At 35.9% G+C, this 16,679-nt stretch overlaps 1 protein-coding gene across 1 annotated transcript in view; it reads right to left on the bottom strand.

Moving 5' to 3' along the window:
- Tdg (Thymine DNA glycosylase) overlaps nt 1-15,108 on the bottom strand; it is a 156,477-nt gene extending 141,369 nt beyond the window's left edge. The window contains exons 1-2 of the mRNA XM_090389716.1: nt 14,816-15,108; nt 8,637-8,805 (exon numbers count right to left, since the gene is read on the bottom strand). Coding sequence (XP_090245842.1) covers nt 8,637-8,805; nt 14,816-15,108 — 462 coding nt within the window. The remainder of the gene's footprint in view (nt 1-8,636; nt 8,806-14,815) is intronic.
- Nucleotides 15,109-16,679: the final 1,571 nt, after the last annotated feature.

Below are 16,679 nucleotides of genomic sequence, written 5' to 3'. Positions count from 1 at the left end.
CATTTGTGTCCGCTACACACTGAAAGCAGAGTATGGTACAGCCATACTGTTACCTTAAGTATATTACAGAGAATGCTAGTGATATGCTTGTAATGCTTTCCTTCAAATCAGAAAGAGATTTGGTATACCCAGTCATTTAGACACTAACAAAATTCATAAGGATTGGGGTCTGGAGATCAAAGTGATCAAAGGTTCCTAAAATGATGGGAAATGGTGTGGTCATTACCAAATGTGTTACAAAGCAGCTAAGTTACTGGCAGACAAATATGCAGAGAAGTTTAATCCTGAATGAAAAGTTGTTAGAAACTCTCTCGAAAAAAAAAAAGAAAAAAAAAAAAAAGAAAAAAAAAGTTCAATCACAAAATTGGATCTTTTTTTGCTGTTGTTGTTAATTCACATCAATTAGTAACATATTAATAATAGGAAGCATTTTGTTGATAACATCTGTATATGATGATTCCCATACCCAATAATTAAGCATATTCACACTGCCACTTACTTGGAAATGAGCCTCATTAGTTTACATGTTCCCCACTCATTGGCCTCTATATTGCCAGAAATCACAGAAAAAAAGTCATTAAATTGATGTGGATCACTTTTGTTAGCTGTTGCACCATATAGATCTCATACAGATAAAGATGAATAATCATAAAATAATAAAGATATAATGATAAAGTTCTTCAATCATTATTGAAGATCTTTATGACCATGGAATGTTAAGTTCTCATTGTATTGCCTTTATGCTGCATCATCAGCTACAGTAATAGAGACCTCTTCAACAGCAAAAACTAAGACTGTTGGGGGGGGGGGGATGTTCTGTGCCATGAGCTACAGATAAGTTGCCCATTTCTTCAAAATTTTATAATCATTTTGCACAACCAGTTTTCAGAAAGTGGTCCTCTTCTTAATCCTTTTAAATGCCAATAATCTTTGTAAGTGCATCCACAAAGTTGCTGTTGTTCTGGTAAAACTGCTTTACCAACAAAGCATGATTATTCCTTCTTCTGGAATACCATTTTGAGGTGTCTTGAACTGCATTAGCCATTTCTGTTTTTAAATACATAAAAGTGTCAGTAGCAGTCATATGATGAGCTTACATATGAGATTTAAATTTTTTTTAAAATTCAATAAAAATTGCAAAATCAAAAATGTTAAAATTGAAGATGGTAAGTTTTCTGAAATTAGAAGCTTAAGACCTAGATGTCTGGCTTCAGATTGACAGACATCAGAGTAAAGATCAAACCAAGTGGTCAGCTTGACTGAGATGTTGACAAATGAAAAATCTGCTAATTCTGGAGGAATAGCGTGGCTCTGGCTAATAATAGTAATCAGGTTAAGTAAGTTTGCCCTAGATATTTTAGGCATGAAATTTAATGTACTTACACCAATGTCATTAATAAAAGTTAGAAAGAGTAAGGGACTAATCACTGATGGGGCCCTCCTTATGACAGTGGCCCACAAAGAACAGCGACCTTTGGTGGAAGCCAAATTATAACTAATTTGGCTTCCACCACTAAACCACCTCTTTACCCACAGTAGCAAACTTTCTGTTTATTCTAGCTGATTAAAGTTTTAACTTCCCATTACAGTATATAGCAGTGATTTCAAACTGATGGCACTCATTCCATGAGTGACATACATAGGAACATAAACAGGCACGTGGCCATCCAAATAATGAAAGTGGTTTCCCGCAGTGCTGCTAGTACAGGGGGTTTGTTGCTTAAGTCTGTTGTAAAGAATGAGGGCCTTAGTGGAAATCATACCAATATTCACAGGCTAAGTTTTTCTTGTGCTGGTCTTCAATCCAAATGAACAGTGCATTCTCTATTTTTAACATCATTTTATTACGTACATAAGCCACATATTTAACAGTAAGAATTCGACCCGTTTGCATTGCCTCTCTGATCTCAGTTTCTTGTTTCATATGGTACTTTCGTTGATACCAAACATGCAGCCTACAGCCATATATGCGAGTCGTTCTCAACATTTATCTAGAATCCGCACTTTCTCGTTTAAAGTCATCACTTTTGTGGCCTATGTCTACGTGTACGTCACTAGATGCACTTCATTTAGAACCCATGGGTATTCACATAAGCACAGTAATATTTTAAGCACAAGTAGCCTAATGCGCGCACACACGCACGCGCGCACACACACACAAAGGTGACAAGCCATCCTACTCGGATGATCTCACAATGAGACTGAAGATGCACGTGCCCCACCATCACTCAAGATGAATGCAGTGAGCAGTAGCCAATTTTTTAGTATAAATTTCATGACCGCCAACGCAAAAACACAAATATGCAAATACAGATCCCACAAATATGGAGACCCAAATGTATACAGGGTGTTTCAAAAATGATGGTCAATAATTTAAAGGTAAAAAGAACAAACTAAAATAAGCAAAAAAGTCCAAATGAACCGTTTGAGATAATGCACATTTTCTGTTAAGATCCACCACTGACTATGGGAGCACTAGTTTAGCAAAAAGCTGTGAATCCTTTTGTTAAGGGTGGTTTTATTAAGCATAAGATAATACATTTTTAATTTTTTGGTTTCAACACGACAGGATTTTCACAGATGTTACAAAAGCTGTTCGAATGCTGTCCTTGCATCCGTATGCAGCTTTGTAGTCTTCTCTGCATTGAGTTGTGAATCCTCTCAGGCATTCCTGGGTCATTTCTAATTTGATGAAAGACTCCTTCAACCCGATGCTGCAATTCCTCAACTGTGTTAATGTCAAGTGTACACCAAGCTTTTTAAATGACCCCAGATACAAAAATCCATAGGATTTAAGTCTGGTGATCTGGGAAGCCACATAACAGGCCCACCTCTACCTATCCACTGTTGACTTTTAGTTAGATTCCGTAGAACCATAGCTTTTAGTTAGATTCCGAGTTACAACTGGGCAAAATGTGCCGGTGCACCATCATGCATAAACCACATTTTCTGGCGTTGCCGAAGTGGAACATTATCACCATCAAAGAGGCTTGGAAGAACATTCTGCACGAACTGAAGGTACAGCTCTCCTGTTAGCCTGTTTGGCAGAAAAGGTGGTCCAATTAGACTGTCTCCTAGTGCCTTTGGTGGGGAAATACTTCTTGGTACAAACGTGCAGCCTCAAATGCACTTCCATTGGCTTTACCATACATGAAGTGCATGTCCACATACTATTCATTGCTGTAATCTCTTTCCATGTTGACTAACCTTTGACAAGTACTAGTATGCTTGCTACGTCTCAGAGCATCGAGAGAGAAGAAAGGGAGAGAATGAGCATAACCTAACCTAAACAAACAAGTCAGCGGTGGATCCGAACTCTGTACAGTTCACCTGTCAGTGGTGGAGCCCAACTAGAAATGTGCAATATCTCGAAAATGATTCACTTAAGGACCCATGTTTACTAGTTTTTTTTTATATATTGTAGTCTGTACAGTTCACCTTTAAATTACTGACCATCACTTTTGAAACACCCCATATATATTATACTAGCACATAACCTGTTATATAATAACAGGAAAAATTAGTGTACATCTGTATGATAGTACACTGGAAATCTAAGATGTGCATCAACAACTCCTGTGCTATCAAGCACATACAACTACACAATACGTAGAAAATAAATATATTGTCAAGAATGATGACTGAGTTGTGTTCAGTGACAGTATAATAATTTCTCTACTTATGCTTGCTTGGAGGGGGTCAGTTCAAACTCCTGTGATAAACTGGAGAAATTTCTAAAATCAAAGCTGTGGTTAGCCAATTTCAGGCAGATACAAAGGGAAATATGGCCTAAGATGCTCAACGTGCTGGAAAAACCAATAACAATTCCAAGTCTCATCAGTGAGAGGCCCAGTGATAAACATGACCATAAATTTTAAAACAATACGGGGTCCTAAACCAGATATAATAACACTTTCTGAAACCACCAAAGCAAATGATATAGCACTATTATAAGTGCTATATCATTGTGCTAACATTTTCTCTGAAATTTTTATTATGTGGAGAACTTGGATTTGACAATAGTTCACTTAAAAGTCTGGAAATGTTTGTTCAAATTCCAATTTTAATTTGCCTTTGTAGCAAAAACTATTCATATTTTTCCCCCTAGATCTTTCTTTCAGAAAATTTGAGTATCAAAATCACAAATAGTTTTCAGTGGACACAATCATGCTGCTCAATATTTGGTTTGCTTGTCTAATTTTAGTTTGCTTATCATTTACTCATACAGGAGCCATTCAGCATGTTTCTGAAGTTCTTATCCATTTCCAAGTTTCCAAGTTATGTTGCTGCAACTGATGCTGATTCTTTGGATAGTAGCCTTTTCCTTTCCTTGGGGATTTTTTCACTCTGTTCTATGTTAATATTTTAAAATACCAATCACCTCATAAACGGCTCACTGGTAGGCACTGCGGAACTGTAGCACCACCAGCTTTTTCAATCTAAATATATAGTCAACGGAGTTATATGAAATTTTGTGAAGAACAATGCAACGCAACAAAAATCAGAAATTCAAAGTTCTGTGAAAATCCTTCAAAAACACTCATGATGAAGTGAAAGCAGTATGCAACTATGTCAAGTGTTGACATAGGTGAGAGATATTCTTTTACAAAGCAATTAATTGCTGCTAAATTGTTTAACAAGGAGAACTTTGTTATTTTTTGTACGAAAATGCCCATGGAAGAGGTAAGGGAGACTACTGATGAATATCTCATGATTGAAAGAGAAAAACTTCTGACAGAATTACAAGTTTTCTATAGCAGACAGGATCTACACAATTATTACAAATTAATTGACTTGCTGAAATTTATCTCAGAAAATAATCTAGCCAAGTTCTTGGTGACCTTACAAAACTCATAAAAATTCTTTTGACCATTCCGATGACTACTTCAGAGCCTGAACGCTGCCATTCAACATTAAAAAGAATAAAAACATTTTTAAGGAACACTATGAATCAGGAAAGGCTAAATGCTCAAACAATGCTTTCAATGGAGAAAAGCTTGCACCAAACTTGAATGAAAAAGTTATTAATCTATTTTCAACAAATAAAAACCAAAGAATGGATTTTATTTTTTAAATAAAATTTCAAGATTATCCAAGCCAGTTAATGTTTGTAGTATTTTTAACTTGCTTATTATTATTACTATCTATGTCTACATGTTGTCAGAGTTGTGAGCCACCACTGCTCATAAATTTGGAATGAATTGAACTGAAAAGAAATGCATAAAAACAAAAAAAGAAGTATGCTCAGGAATACGTGAATATGAAGTCTAATAGTTAACTGCAGCCATTATCAACCCACTGCAGGATGGAAGCTTCCTCAACAATTCATGCTGAGGGAAATGGACCATAATCTGCCACGCTGGTCCAGTGCGGGTTGGCAGATCGACCGTATTTAGCAGTCAGGGGCTTGAACCCCGGTCTACTCAAAGAGCGTGTGCTACTGCACTCCCGCTCCTGACCACTCGGCTACGGAGGCCGCTATAAAGTCTAATACCAATATATATAGTCATTAATCCTTAAGGCTGCATACCATAAGCAAGTGCTCACATACTGTGAGGCACTCTTTGCATGTTGAATATAATGACATCACAACATAACCTCACATTTAAAATGTGACAAGCCAGAGTGTTGGCTCTTGTTGTTTCAAAGAGCTGGGCTGGCACTGTACCAAATGTGATAACCACGAATATTTGGGCTTTTATGGTAATAATTATCAATATAATGACCCAACAGAGATTATGATTATGAGACTTTAATGCATATGGCCCATACTTTTCCAATAAGCTTTCATCCTTACGTATGATTTACTTAGCCAAGAGACATGCTCCTGATAATGGAGGTAACTACCATCAGAGGTAAAGGGAAGGGGGTTTTTGTTTTCGTAAAGGCGACTATGATGGTCTGAGACAGTATTTAAATTCTATACAGTGGGACCAACTGATGATGTTACCAACAGCAAACTCAAAATGGGAAGCATTCAAGGAACTAATCTTGGAAGCTACCAGGCTTTACATACCAACTAAGAAATATTGTTCAAGGTTTAGGCCTAAATGGTTGTCAGATGAACTAATGAGATATATGGCAGAGAAGAAAAATGCATGGAATACATACAAATTAATGGGTGACATGGAAGCCTATGTTAGATATAAGTTGGCCTGTAACCAAGTCACAAAGGAGATTAGGCAGGCAAAGGCAGACTACGAAAAATCCTTGGCAAAGGATGCAAAGAAAAACAGAAAAGAGTTCTTTACCTATTTAAACTCAAGAAGGAAAGGGATGAATCAGATTGGTCCACTGGATATTGATGGTTCAACAGTTGAGGATCCTGCTCAGGTGGCTAACAATCTAAACGAGTATTTTGCATCTACATTCACGCATGAGGAGTTATTCAGGAAGGAGAATGACGTAGGTAAAGTAAACATTGGCAGTGAGCTAGATGATTTTGTAATAACTGAGAGGAAAGTGGAGGAGAGATTGTTGAGGATAAACATAAAAAAGGCACCTGGGGTGGATGGGATCTATCCAGTTATATTAAAGGAGGCAGCAAAGGAAGTAAGCAAACCCCTAGCCATAATTATGAGAGCTTCTTTGGACTCAGGGGAGGTACCCATAGACTGGAGATGTGCAAATGTAACCCCAATTCACAAAGGAGGATCAAAGGCTGACACAAGTAATTATAGACCTGTTAGTTTAACTTCTGTTCCAGGTAAATTAATGGAGGCACTGGTTAAAGAAGCACTGCAGGATCATCTAGACAAGAATTCAGTTATAGCTCAGACGCAGCATGGTTTTGTTAAGGGCAGGTCTTGCCTGACCAATTTGATTGGATACTATGATGTAGTCACAAAAGAACTGGATGCAGGGAATAACTTTGATATTATATATTTGGATCTTAGAAAGGCTTTTGATACCGTTGCACATGGAAGACTGCTGCACAAATTGGAGCAGTGTGGCATTGGAGGCAAATTGCTGCTATGGATAAGGGGATGGTTGAGTGGTAGAAGACAGAGAGTGGTAATCAATGGACACTGCTCAACGTGGACTAATGTTATTAGGGGAGTTCCTCAGGGTTCAGTGTTGGGTCCGTTGTTGTTTTCGGTGTTTATGAATGATATTGATGATGGTATATCAAGTTTAATGTCCAAGTTTGCAGATGATACAAAGGTTGGCAGGGTTGTTAAGGACACTACTGACGCTATGCTGCTGCAACAGGATCTGGAAAGGTTGAACAGATGGGCTGAGAGGTGGCAAATGAAGTTTAACATTGACAAATGTAAAGTACTACATATGGGAAACAGTAACCACAGAGCAACGTATCAACTCTGCGGTACTACACTGACAGTGGTGGAGAATGAAAAGGACCTGGGGTTAATTGTGCAGGCAGATATGAAGTTCTCTGAGCAGTGCAGACGAGCTGCAAGAGTAGCTCATGGTGTCTTGTCAATGATATACAGGAATTTTTCTAGCAGGGATAAGGAGGTGATTATTCCCTTGTATAAGGCAATGGTTAGGCCACATCTTGAGTACTGTATACAGGTCTGGAGGCCTCATTTCAAGAAGGATGTAGAGCTGCTGGAACGGGTACAGAGAAGGGCAACAAGATTAGTGAATGGAACAAAGGGTTGCTCTTACGAAGAAAGGCTTAAGTTTTGCAAATTACAGAGTCTGGAGACTAGGCACCGGCGAGGTGATCTGATAGAGGTGTATAAGGCTTTGAATGGTTTGAGCATGCTCAATGCCAATGGGATTCTTCATCTTGCTCAGAATAATCACCTGAGAGGGCATAAATTCAAATTGAGGAAAGACAGATGTAGGATAGACGTGCGGAAATGTGCCTTTAGCCAGCGGGTGGTTGGTTGGTGGAACCGACTTCCATCACTTGTTGTTGACGTTGATAGCCTAAACAAATTTAAGGCTCAACTGGACAGGTATTTCGAACGAACGGAGGGGTGAAATGGGAGTGGTGTGTTTTTTTTTTTTTTTTGTCTGATGCTGAATAAGCTTGCTTTCTTGCATCATATGCCTCTACTAATGCTAATGCTAATTACCTTCTGATTTTCAGTGTACTTCACAAATCTACTTGAATGCACGTATAATGACTGTTGGTTAAAAACAACAGGAAGTCCAGATAAATATTAATTAAATAATGAAATTTCATATGATTGTAGAGATTGCAGTCCACATTACTGAGCTATATCATAAAAATGACAACTGGAAAATATTAATATAAACATAACACTATATGATAAAACCAGGTAATTCAGATTCTACTGAAACAACAATATAAAGAACATTGAACATAATTACTTTCACAGAAAACAAAACAAAACAAAACAAAAAAAATTTTTTTTTTTGGTGAACAGTATTGGATATTGTAGCAAATTTTTTGGCAAACAGTATTGGGTATTAATACCAGAGCACAATGAAGTTTAGAGGCATAGGGGAATGAACAAATGCAGTCTTTCTATTAAAGAAAGGCAATTTCCTTGGCTTCATACTTTATAGACACCCTGGGCATGATTTTCCAAAATCTAGTCAGCCAAATCTATTTCAATACACATATATAATGTTTACTGGTAAAAAAACAAGTCCATATAAATTTTCATGTAATATTAGAACTCCACCGAAAATCTTACAATAACAATGTCAAGGCCTGGTGCCAGATGATCAGGTAAAGTCATTTTCATTACTTCTTCTTCTGGTAGACCATCAAATCTGTCTGTACGCTTTCTTTGTTTGAAGGTATCTGTAATTCTTTCCTGCTTTATGCGTCTGATGCCATCTGCTGTACCAATATATTCATACCTAAAACAAAGAAATTATAATTAACAACACAAAAATTTTAACATAAAGATACTATCTAATGAGAACTGCTCAGCCTTGCCATAAATACTCTGTCAGAGTATTTGCGTAATCACATGAGAATGACACAATTATTTATTATTAATTACAATATTTTGTTGCTTACATAACTAAACTGAAGCAAACACGATACCCTCCTCACACTTTTATGCAAGTCCTTCAACTGCTTGAAACTACTATTTGCTTTTGTTATATCTAATTCTGTCTACAATAAGTAACCCAATAACATCATATCAGGCTTCCAGAGGTTTTCACAAAGTCACTAGATGCTGTTTTGCTATATGAGCAGGAGTAAATTCAACTATAATACCCAATACTGCTCACCAAATACTGTTTCATTCTGAGGTTTTTCCATTGCCTTCTCTTATTGGTAGTACTTTACTCTCAAAAAACAAAAAAAAAAAAAAAAAACCCAGCTGCACCAAACAAATAAGGATGGTGGCCAGGTAAAATTTCATTATTTTTAAATGGCAAAGCCTGTACCTCATGAGTTCTGAAGAGATCTAAATAGCACTCTTGAATTCACTGTTACAAAAAAAAAAAAAAAAAAATCTATAGGAAAAGAACAGGGCATAGAGATGAACACAATGAAATTTTACATGGCCTATATAGATTGTTGTCCATATTACTGTACTGACTTCACAAGTGGCCAGTACAGTAATGCAGACAACCATCTCCATAGTCTTGTATTACTCAGATATCCTGGTAATGATTAACAGCCATAAACAAGAACTGAGTTATGATAGTCACATACCAACTGCAGTAATTTTTAAAAAATCTCAAGGTGTCATGTCAATTTATGCATAGCAATGATGAAAGGCCCAAATGATGAAAAGGAAATGATGAAAAGGGCCCAAATGAAAGGATGAAAGGACAGAGCACTGAGGGGCTGTAAAAATGTTTTGGCCACAATAAAATCTCATAACTCAAAAATGAATGCTAATGCTAAATGAAGAAAGAAAACTACTAAATCAAACTTAACTATTTGCTTTAATTGAATTACTTTATAATTTTTTTCTATTATAATACTACTGTTTATCTAAAAATGTTGATAAACCAATAATTATATTATGGGTCCTACACAATTTATACACTTCAAATATTTATCTATAAATCTATCTTGTATGCCTACAATTATGAGAGCTCAGGGACCAGAAGCTTTCATCTGGAACTATTGGTGAGTCATTTCATAATTTTGAATAAATTAAAAATCAAATCTCATTATTTTTATCATTTTTAAATTTTCTAATAATCAGGTTTTTAAATATTTTTCCCCTTTTTAATCAGCAGTTCAGCAAATTTACAGTGGATGAATACAAATTGCTAACCATAGTTTTCTTGAGTCTTACTGATGTGAGACTCAAGACCTATGATTCACTGCAAAAATCCTTCCATAGTAAAACAGCAACATGGTCTATAGGTATTTATTGTAGAGGAGTCAAATACAATTAAAAAAAAAAAAAAAAAAAAAAAATGAAAACAATCCAGATCAAACTAGGCCAAAATGCCTAACTTGATTACTCACACAGATTTCAACAGCAGTCTCATTTAGACTTATCTACTGAGAGGGCAAACAAAATGTTTCACAACTTGGTTATAAAAAATAGATACCAGTAAAGGATAATGGCAGTGCATGCATATCAGTGGACCATATGACCATAAATATAGTCAATAATTGTATTCATTGTCAAACTGATTAACTATAAACTCCTCTGACCTAGTGTTAGCTGTAGCTGGAGTAAAAAAAAAAAAAAAAAATTTTCCCAGTTATAATTTTGTTTTATTTTTCTATTAAAAAGTTATTTACTATTAAAAAGTTATATTTTTCACTTCAGGCTTTTAACACCTCTTTTATAAAAATTCTGAAACCTGCTCTACAAAACAGTCATTAGCAATTGCCTTTACTGAATCACCATCATCTTTCTGATAATGATGATAGTAAGAGTTGCTGAGGGAAAGTCTGGATGGGGTGGATTAGCTGCTCAAAATGACATTCTTTAACCCTTCATCACTTACAACGCCATTTGATAGAGGTATGTAAGTGATTTTCTTTTTTTCTATTCTTTTCTTTAATCTTTTTATTTTTTTAAATTTGAGAATGAAATTGTATCTAACAAGTAAACCAATTTTCTAAACTTTATGATGCAGTATCTCCTATTTCAATTTACTGCTTAAAAAATGTTGTTTGTTTGACATCTAATATATGCCACATGAGTAACTACATTTATCTTTTTTAAAATTATCTGGAGTGAAGAAACTTTCTTTGATCTTTACATCTTTAAGTAAATTCCATATCAATACACTGTGATCACCACCACAGAAATAAGGAGGCTAAATAAGAAATAGAGAGATTAAGAATGCAATTTTATTAGCTGCACATAAAAAACAAACATCATCCTCCCCACACCAGGTGGAAAAGGCCCAGGTTCGAATCCCGTCGATGACACAAGGAACTTTTATGGGCCTTTTTTACTCCATGGCTGAGTTAGTCAGTCTCAGGTGTAGATAGCAATGGTTCCCCCCCAGAAACTGGTGTTCCAGAAAAGCAGGCAAATCCAGCAGAACACACACAATACGTATGGGTATATAAATTAACTTAACGGGTGACCCTAATGTAATAGTTTGGATTATATCAAGTTTGTCACTAGCTTTAATGTTGCTCTTCTTTTCTTCTCTGTATGAGATTTATTAACTTTAGGAGCCTTAACTTTTATTAATTTAAAATAGCAGTATAATCTGCAATATCAGTACAGAACTCACTTTCAAAATGGTGAACGTAAACAATAGTGATCGCGTGACTTGCCGTTTTTTTCCCCGGCACTGCAAGACATCTGCACTGCATGTAAACATCTGATCTCAATATGCCATTAGCTCAAATGTGCCGTTATTTTGACAGTCTACTGTAGTTAGGGAAGGATGTCACGTGGTTGTTTTCCACTAAGATTATTACTATAATTGATATTACTCATATACCATGTGAAATTAATAATATAGTTTATTAAGCTAATTGCTATTACAATTTAAGGCGATGTTTCAGGCATCTTACCGATACCCATCATCAGACCGTGCTGCTGTCAGTCTCCTCTTGTCAATGCTCCCAAAAATCTAAAGTGCATGAGGAAGTTCTGGGAGCATTGGCAAGAAGAATCTGACAGCAACATGGTCTGATGATGGGTATCGGTAAGATTCCTGAAACGGCACCTTAAATTGTATGGTGATTTAGGCAATTAGCTTAATAAGCTATATTATTAATTTCACGTGGTATACAAGCGGTATTAATTATAGTAATAATCTTTTCAGACATTCATTATAGAATCACTACACAAATTCCAGAATTTCTTGAGATTTAATTTTTTGTGTACAGTTTTCTTACAATCAACATTATTATTTCTTTATTTCTGCACGTGCCCTCTCAGCATTCTCACATTATTTAAAAATAATGTTTATCTCTAAAGTTTTGTTTCGTTCGATTTTTACTTTCTCATCTTCGATTATGAAGGGAAAGAGCTAATTTTATTTTTCATGAGATTCTTTTTTTGCATTCTTTGAAGAACATACCTACTAAATTCATGGAGCAGTATTATGGCATTTCCTCCATAACACTGTGCTCTGAACAGCTCTAAATAGGGATATTTCAACAATGACACCCAGTATATACTACAAATTTTAACCATGAAGACTGGCACATTATTTGGTCCAATTGTGATAGTAGAATTTTATTGGTAATTTCCCCTGGACATAATTACAAAACTGCTGAATACTGTCATGGGTTGTGTGTTGAAGGTAGTCACAAATCTTTTGGAGTGTCAGCAGTTTACTCTGAAGGAGGTCCATCTGAATAACTGGTAAGCTTCATTTCTCAAATAGTAGGTCAGTCCTCAAACTTTTTTGATTATGTGCTACTGCTGCTGACCAATACCTCATATGCCATAATCTAACAAAGCAGAGTATCAAAGCAGAGTATCACTGGTAATGCTGATTTGTTATCCTGAATATATTCATTTATTACGGAGAACTTTCTGCCTATGATATTCATTTGTTAATAGTTTAGGTCAATTGGATCTGGTTCTTGCAAAAATATGCTTCTTGTAACTTGTAGTTATTTTGTTTATGCCATATCTTGTGTGTTTTGTTTTGCAACAGTGTTCAGTTCTTACTTTCTTGGAGGTGTACTGTACAACAATTCGTTTTTAACAATGTCATCATTAATAGTTCTACCATCTTTATTAGGTAATCTTGCAATTAATAGTTAACAGAGCAGCAATGGCTCAATATATTCTATGTTATAAGTAAATTAGTTTAGAAATGGAAGATTTACCTCTATAATGTCGTGTCGAACACTTCAGTGCTGATACTCTCTGTAGTTGAATAATTATACAAATAGATTACATTTATTCCACTCCCTCATAGACATGATCAGCGATCCAATGCACCCGGAATCGGAGACCTGGGGACCCCAAAATACATCGAATCACCGCCCCAATCTTTGAGCGAGAGAATACAATACATCCGAATTTTAAAAACAATTTAAATGATTTGAGACCAAATAAATACATAGTGAATCCATACTCTTAATACTTTAAAAATGAATATTAAAACAAAAAAATTAAGAGAATGAAGAATTTGGTACTTCCCTGAAGCGGATGGGGCTTTTCGACTAGGGTCATGATCACAGGAAAGTGAAATTGCGGGGGAATTTTATAGCATGGAGATTAGTTGCGATCCTGTTGCATACGCGTGAAGGACCATGAATCTGAGAAGGGGTAGGGGCAACATACATTGACTGAATTTTCATGTAATTTAATTTCAAGTGTCTCCAAAATTAATAGTTTGGTGTAATCATGTCGGATGCTGAGAATTTTTGCTTCATTGAATAGAAAGGTGTGGCCTTCACTGATCACATGGAATGAGAGTTACGAAGACAAGGAGCAGGATGAGAGAACAGTGTTGAATGATGTCTCATTCTCGTATTGAGTGTACGAGTGAATCCCTGCTATGAGGAGTTGCAATCCTTGCAAGATACGTTGTAGAGTAAGTAATTTAATTGGAATGTGGAAGAGGATTGGACTTTGTGGTTTTTTTAGGGCAGTATGTAGTTTCGTTGTGGGTTTTGGCTATGATTTTGAATTGTGTGTCTTTGAAAATACTATTTAGTTGTTCGAACCATTGTTCAATATACGGTAAAGCAATAAAATTTTTTTTTATGTTATTATTGTTGATAACAGGAGAGGTATTGCATAATCTGTTTTTTGCTTGTATCCTTATTTTGTTTATAATAGGTAGGGGGTAACCTCTATTTTGAAATCTGTTTTCTAGCGTTTCTGTGTTTAGGGCTGATTCAGATGTTGAGTATTTGTAGGCATTAAGAAATTGATTACGGATGATGGATCCTTTATAGGTGAAGAGGTGGTAGCTGTTGTAATGAAGAAGCATTCCAGTGTTGGTGGCCTTTCTGTATATGTGGAATTGAATTTTGTTCATAGCCCATGTGAGGGTGAAATTTAGAAAATGTAATGATTTTGTTTCCGCATTTTCGGATTCTAGTGTAACCGCGGGTCTCTGATTCTGGGGGTGCACTGGATCGCTGATCTTGTCAACGAGGGAGCAGAATACATGTAATCTATTTGTATAATTATTCAACTACAGAGAGTATCAGCACTGAAGTGTTCTACAAGACATCATAGAGGTAAATCTTCCATTTCTAAACTAAGTAATTTTGCAATGTATCCTAGGGAAAAGAATAATTATGAACAGATAACAAAAGTTCAATAAGCAAATTTTTGATACTGTTTTCAAATGACAATTGATTAACACACTATTATAAGATTTGAAATATAATGTTTCCTAGTAATTAAAAAAATAAAATAGATCTGTTTATTTTACATCATTCTGTTTATATCAAATATCCCATTTGATCAACAAAAAATTAGTTAACAGAAACTATATCCCTTACCTACTCTCACTGAAATCTTTTTTCTTTCTTCCTCGTTTCTTTGGCTGTGGAGGTGGTAAGGGTGGTGGTGGTGGGGTGTCATCAAAATCTTCATATTGGAATGGATCTGGCTTTACGACCTGTCCTAATGTTTCAAATACCTGACTCCCACCCGGAAACTCTCCATCTCTTACTTCTTCATCTTCTCTATAGCCTTCTGCACTCTTTATTTGCCCTTGTCCATTTGATACTCCACATGTCACAGCACTTCCCTCCATACTCTCCTCACTAGAAGGAAACATACTAGATCCCATACTATAATCTAATGGTTCTTGATTTGTTGTAGTACTTGGGGTTAGATACGTGTAATGATTGTACTGATCTTCTTGCCATGGCCAATCTTCATTATGACCATAAAGTGTACTACTTGATAATGGACCCAAATAGGAATACTCTGCAGTTTGATGATTGGGTGACATCTGTGAGAGAGTAGTATGACTATCTCCTGACCCTGATTCTCCAGGTTCTTCTTTGACCCTTGAAAGAAAATTTACAAGATGAATAGAAATAATTATTTTAATAAATAATAAAATAAACTTACAAGATGAATAGAAATAATTATTTTAATAAATAATAAAATAAACTTACAAGATGAATAGAAATAATTATTTTAATAAATAATAAAATAGAAGAATTATGTAACGTTAAAAATAATTTTAATAAATTACTCATGATAATTAGGCATTGGATTATATCCATTTGTCATATAACCCAATGAATATATTAACTCAGTAGTTCTCAACCTTTTTGGCTGAGGTATTCTCTGAAACTTTCGCAAGATCCTCAGTTTCCCCCGAAGATTATCATAGGCACACAACACTAAGAAAGGGGCATTTTTTGTTTTTTTTGTATGTGTGTGCTGCATTATTGTGAACCCAAAAAATAATTGTTACTCTTAAAATTTTAAACTAAAAAAGTATTATTAAGATTCCAAATTAAAAAACAGACTTACTCAGTGAACCTAATAAGAGACCCGCAATGACAGATTTTAAGCGATTTTGCTGAAATTATTATTTTATTTATTTTTCAATGAAAACCCCAAACACAAGTGGTAGAAGAATCTATAGTACTTAGTACCATGCTTGAAACAGCCTCCGTAGCCGAGTGAGCAGGAGCGGGAGTGCAGTAGCACACGCTCTTTGAGTAGACCTGGGTTCAAGCCCCTGACTGCTGAATACAGTCGATCTGCCAACCCGCACTGGACCAGCGTGGCAGATTACGGTCCATTTCCCTCAGCATGAATTGTTGAGGAGGCTTCCATCCTGCAGTGGGTTGATAATGGCTGCACTTTACTTTTTTTTACCATGCTTGGGTTGGAGGTTGAGAAGACGAGAGAATATATCTGTTTACATAAGACTTGAACTTCTGTAGACTGTAATTTTCAGGAAATATATATGAAGGAGGGTTGTTCCCGAAAATGGCAGTTCAATGAATAAACGAGGAAGATTAAAAGTTGGCTCTGTGAGTTTGAAGTTGGACAGTAAATGGAAGTTTGCTGGTGGCAGCACGTGTTTGGACTGTTTTGAAAGAGCGAGAATTATAGAAACCAATTCAGAAGAACAGTGCCCATGGAAGTATCTGTAGAAAAGGCATGTAGCAGAAACAGTATGTCTAGGAGACAGCAAGTGGAATGACTCAGATATGAGTCATTAATTAACCTAACTGCCCCTTCTCTGAATGGAATCTAGAAGCCTGAGAGAGATTATGGGGGCACTGCCTCAAATGTGAGAACAATATTCCATGATAGGGCAGATTTGTGAGTTGTACAGAGTGAACAGCTGTTTGGAAGAAAAGTAAAGGTGAAAACAAAAGAGAAAACCCAAGT

This window comes from Mastigoproctus giganteus, chromosome 1 (assembly GCF_048544385.1).
Source record: "Mastigoproctus giganteus isolate SK-2022 chromosome 1, ASM4854438v1, whole genome shotgun sequence".
Classification (NCBI taxonomy): Eukaryota; Metazoa; Arthropoda; class Arachnida; order Uropygi; family Thelyphonidae; genus Mastigoproctus; species Mastigoproctus giganteus.
This window is presented reverse-complemented; position numbering and strand designations above follow the sequence as displayed.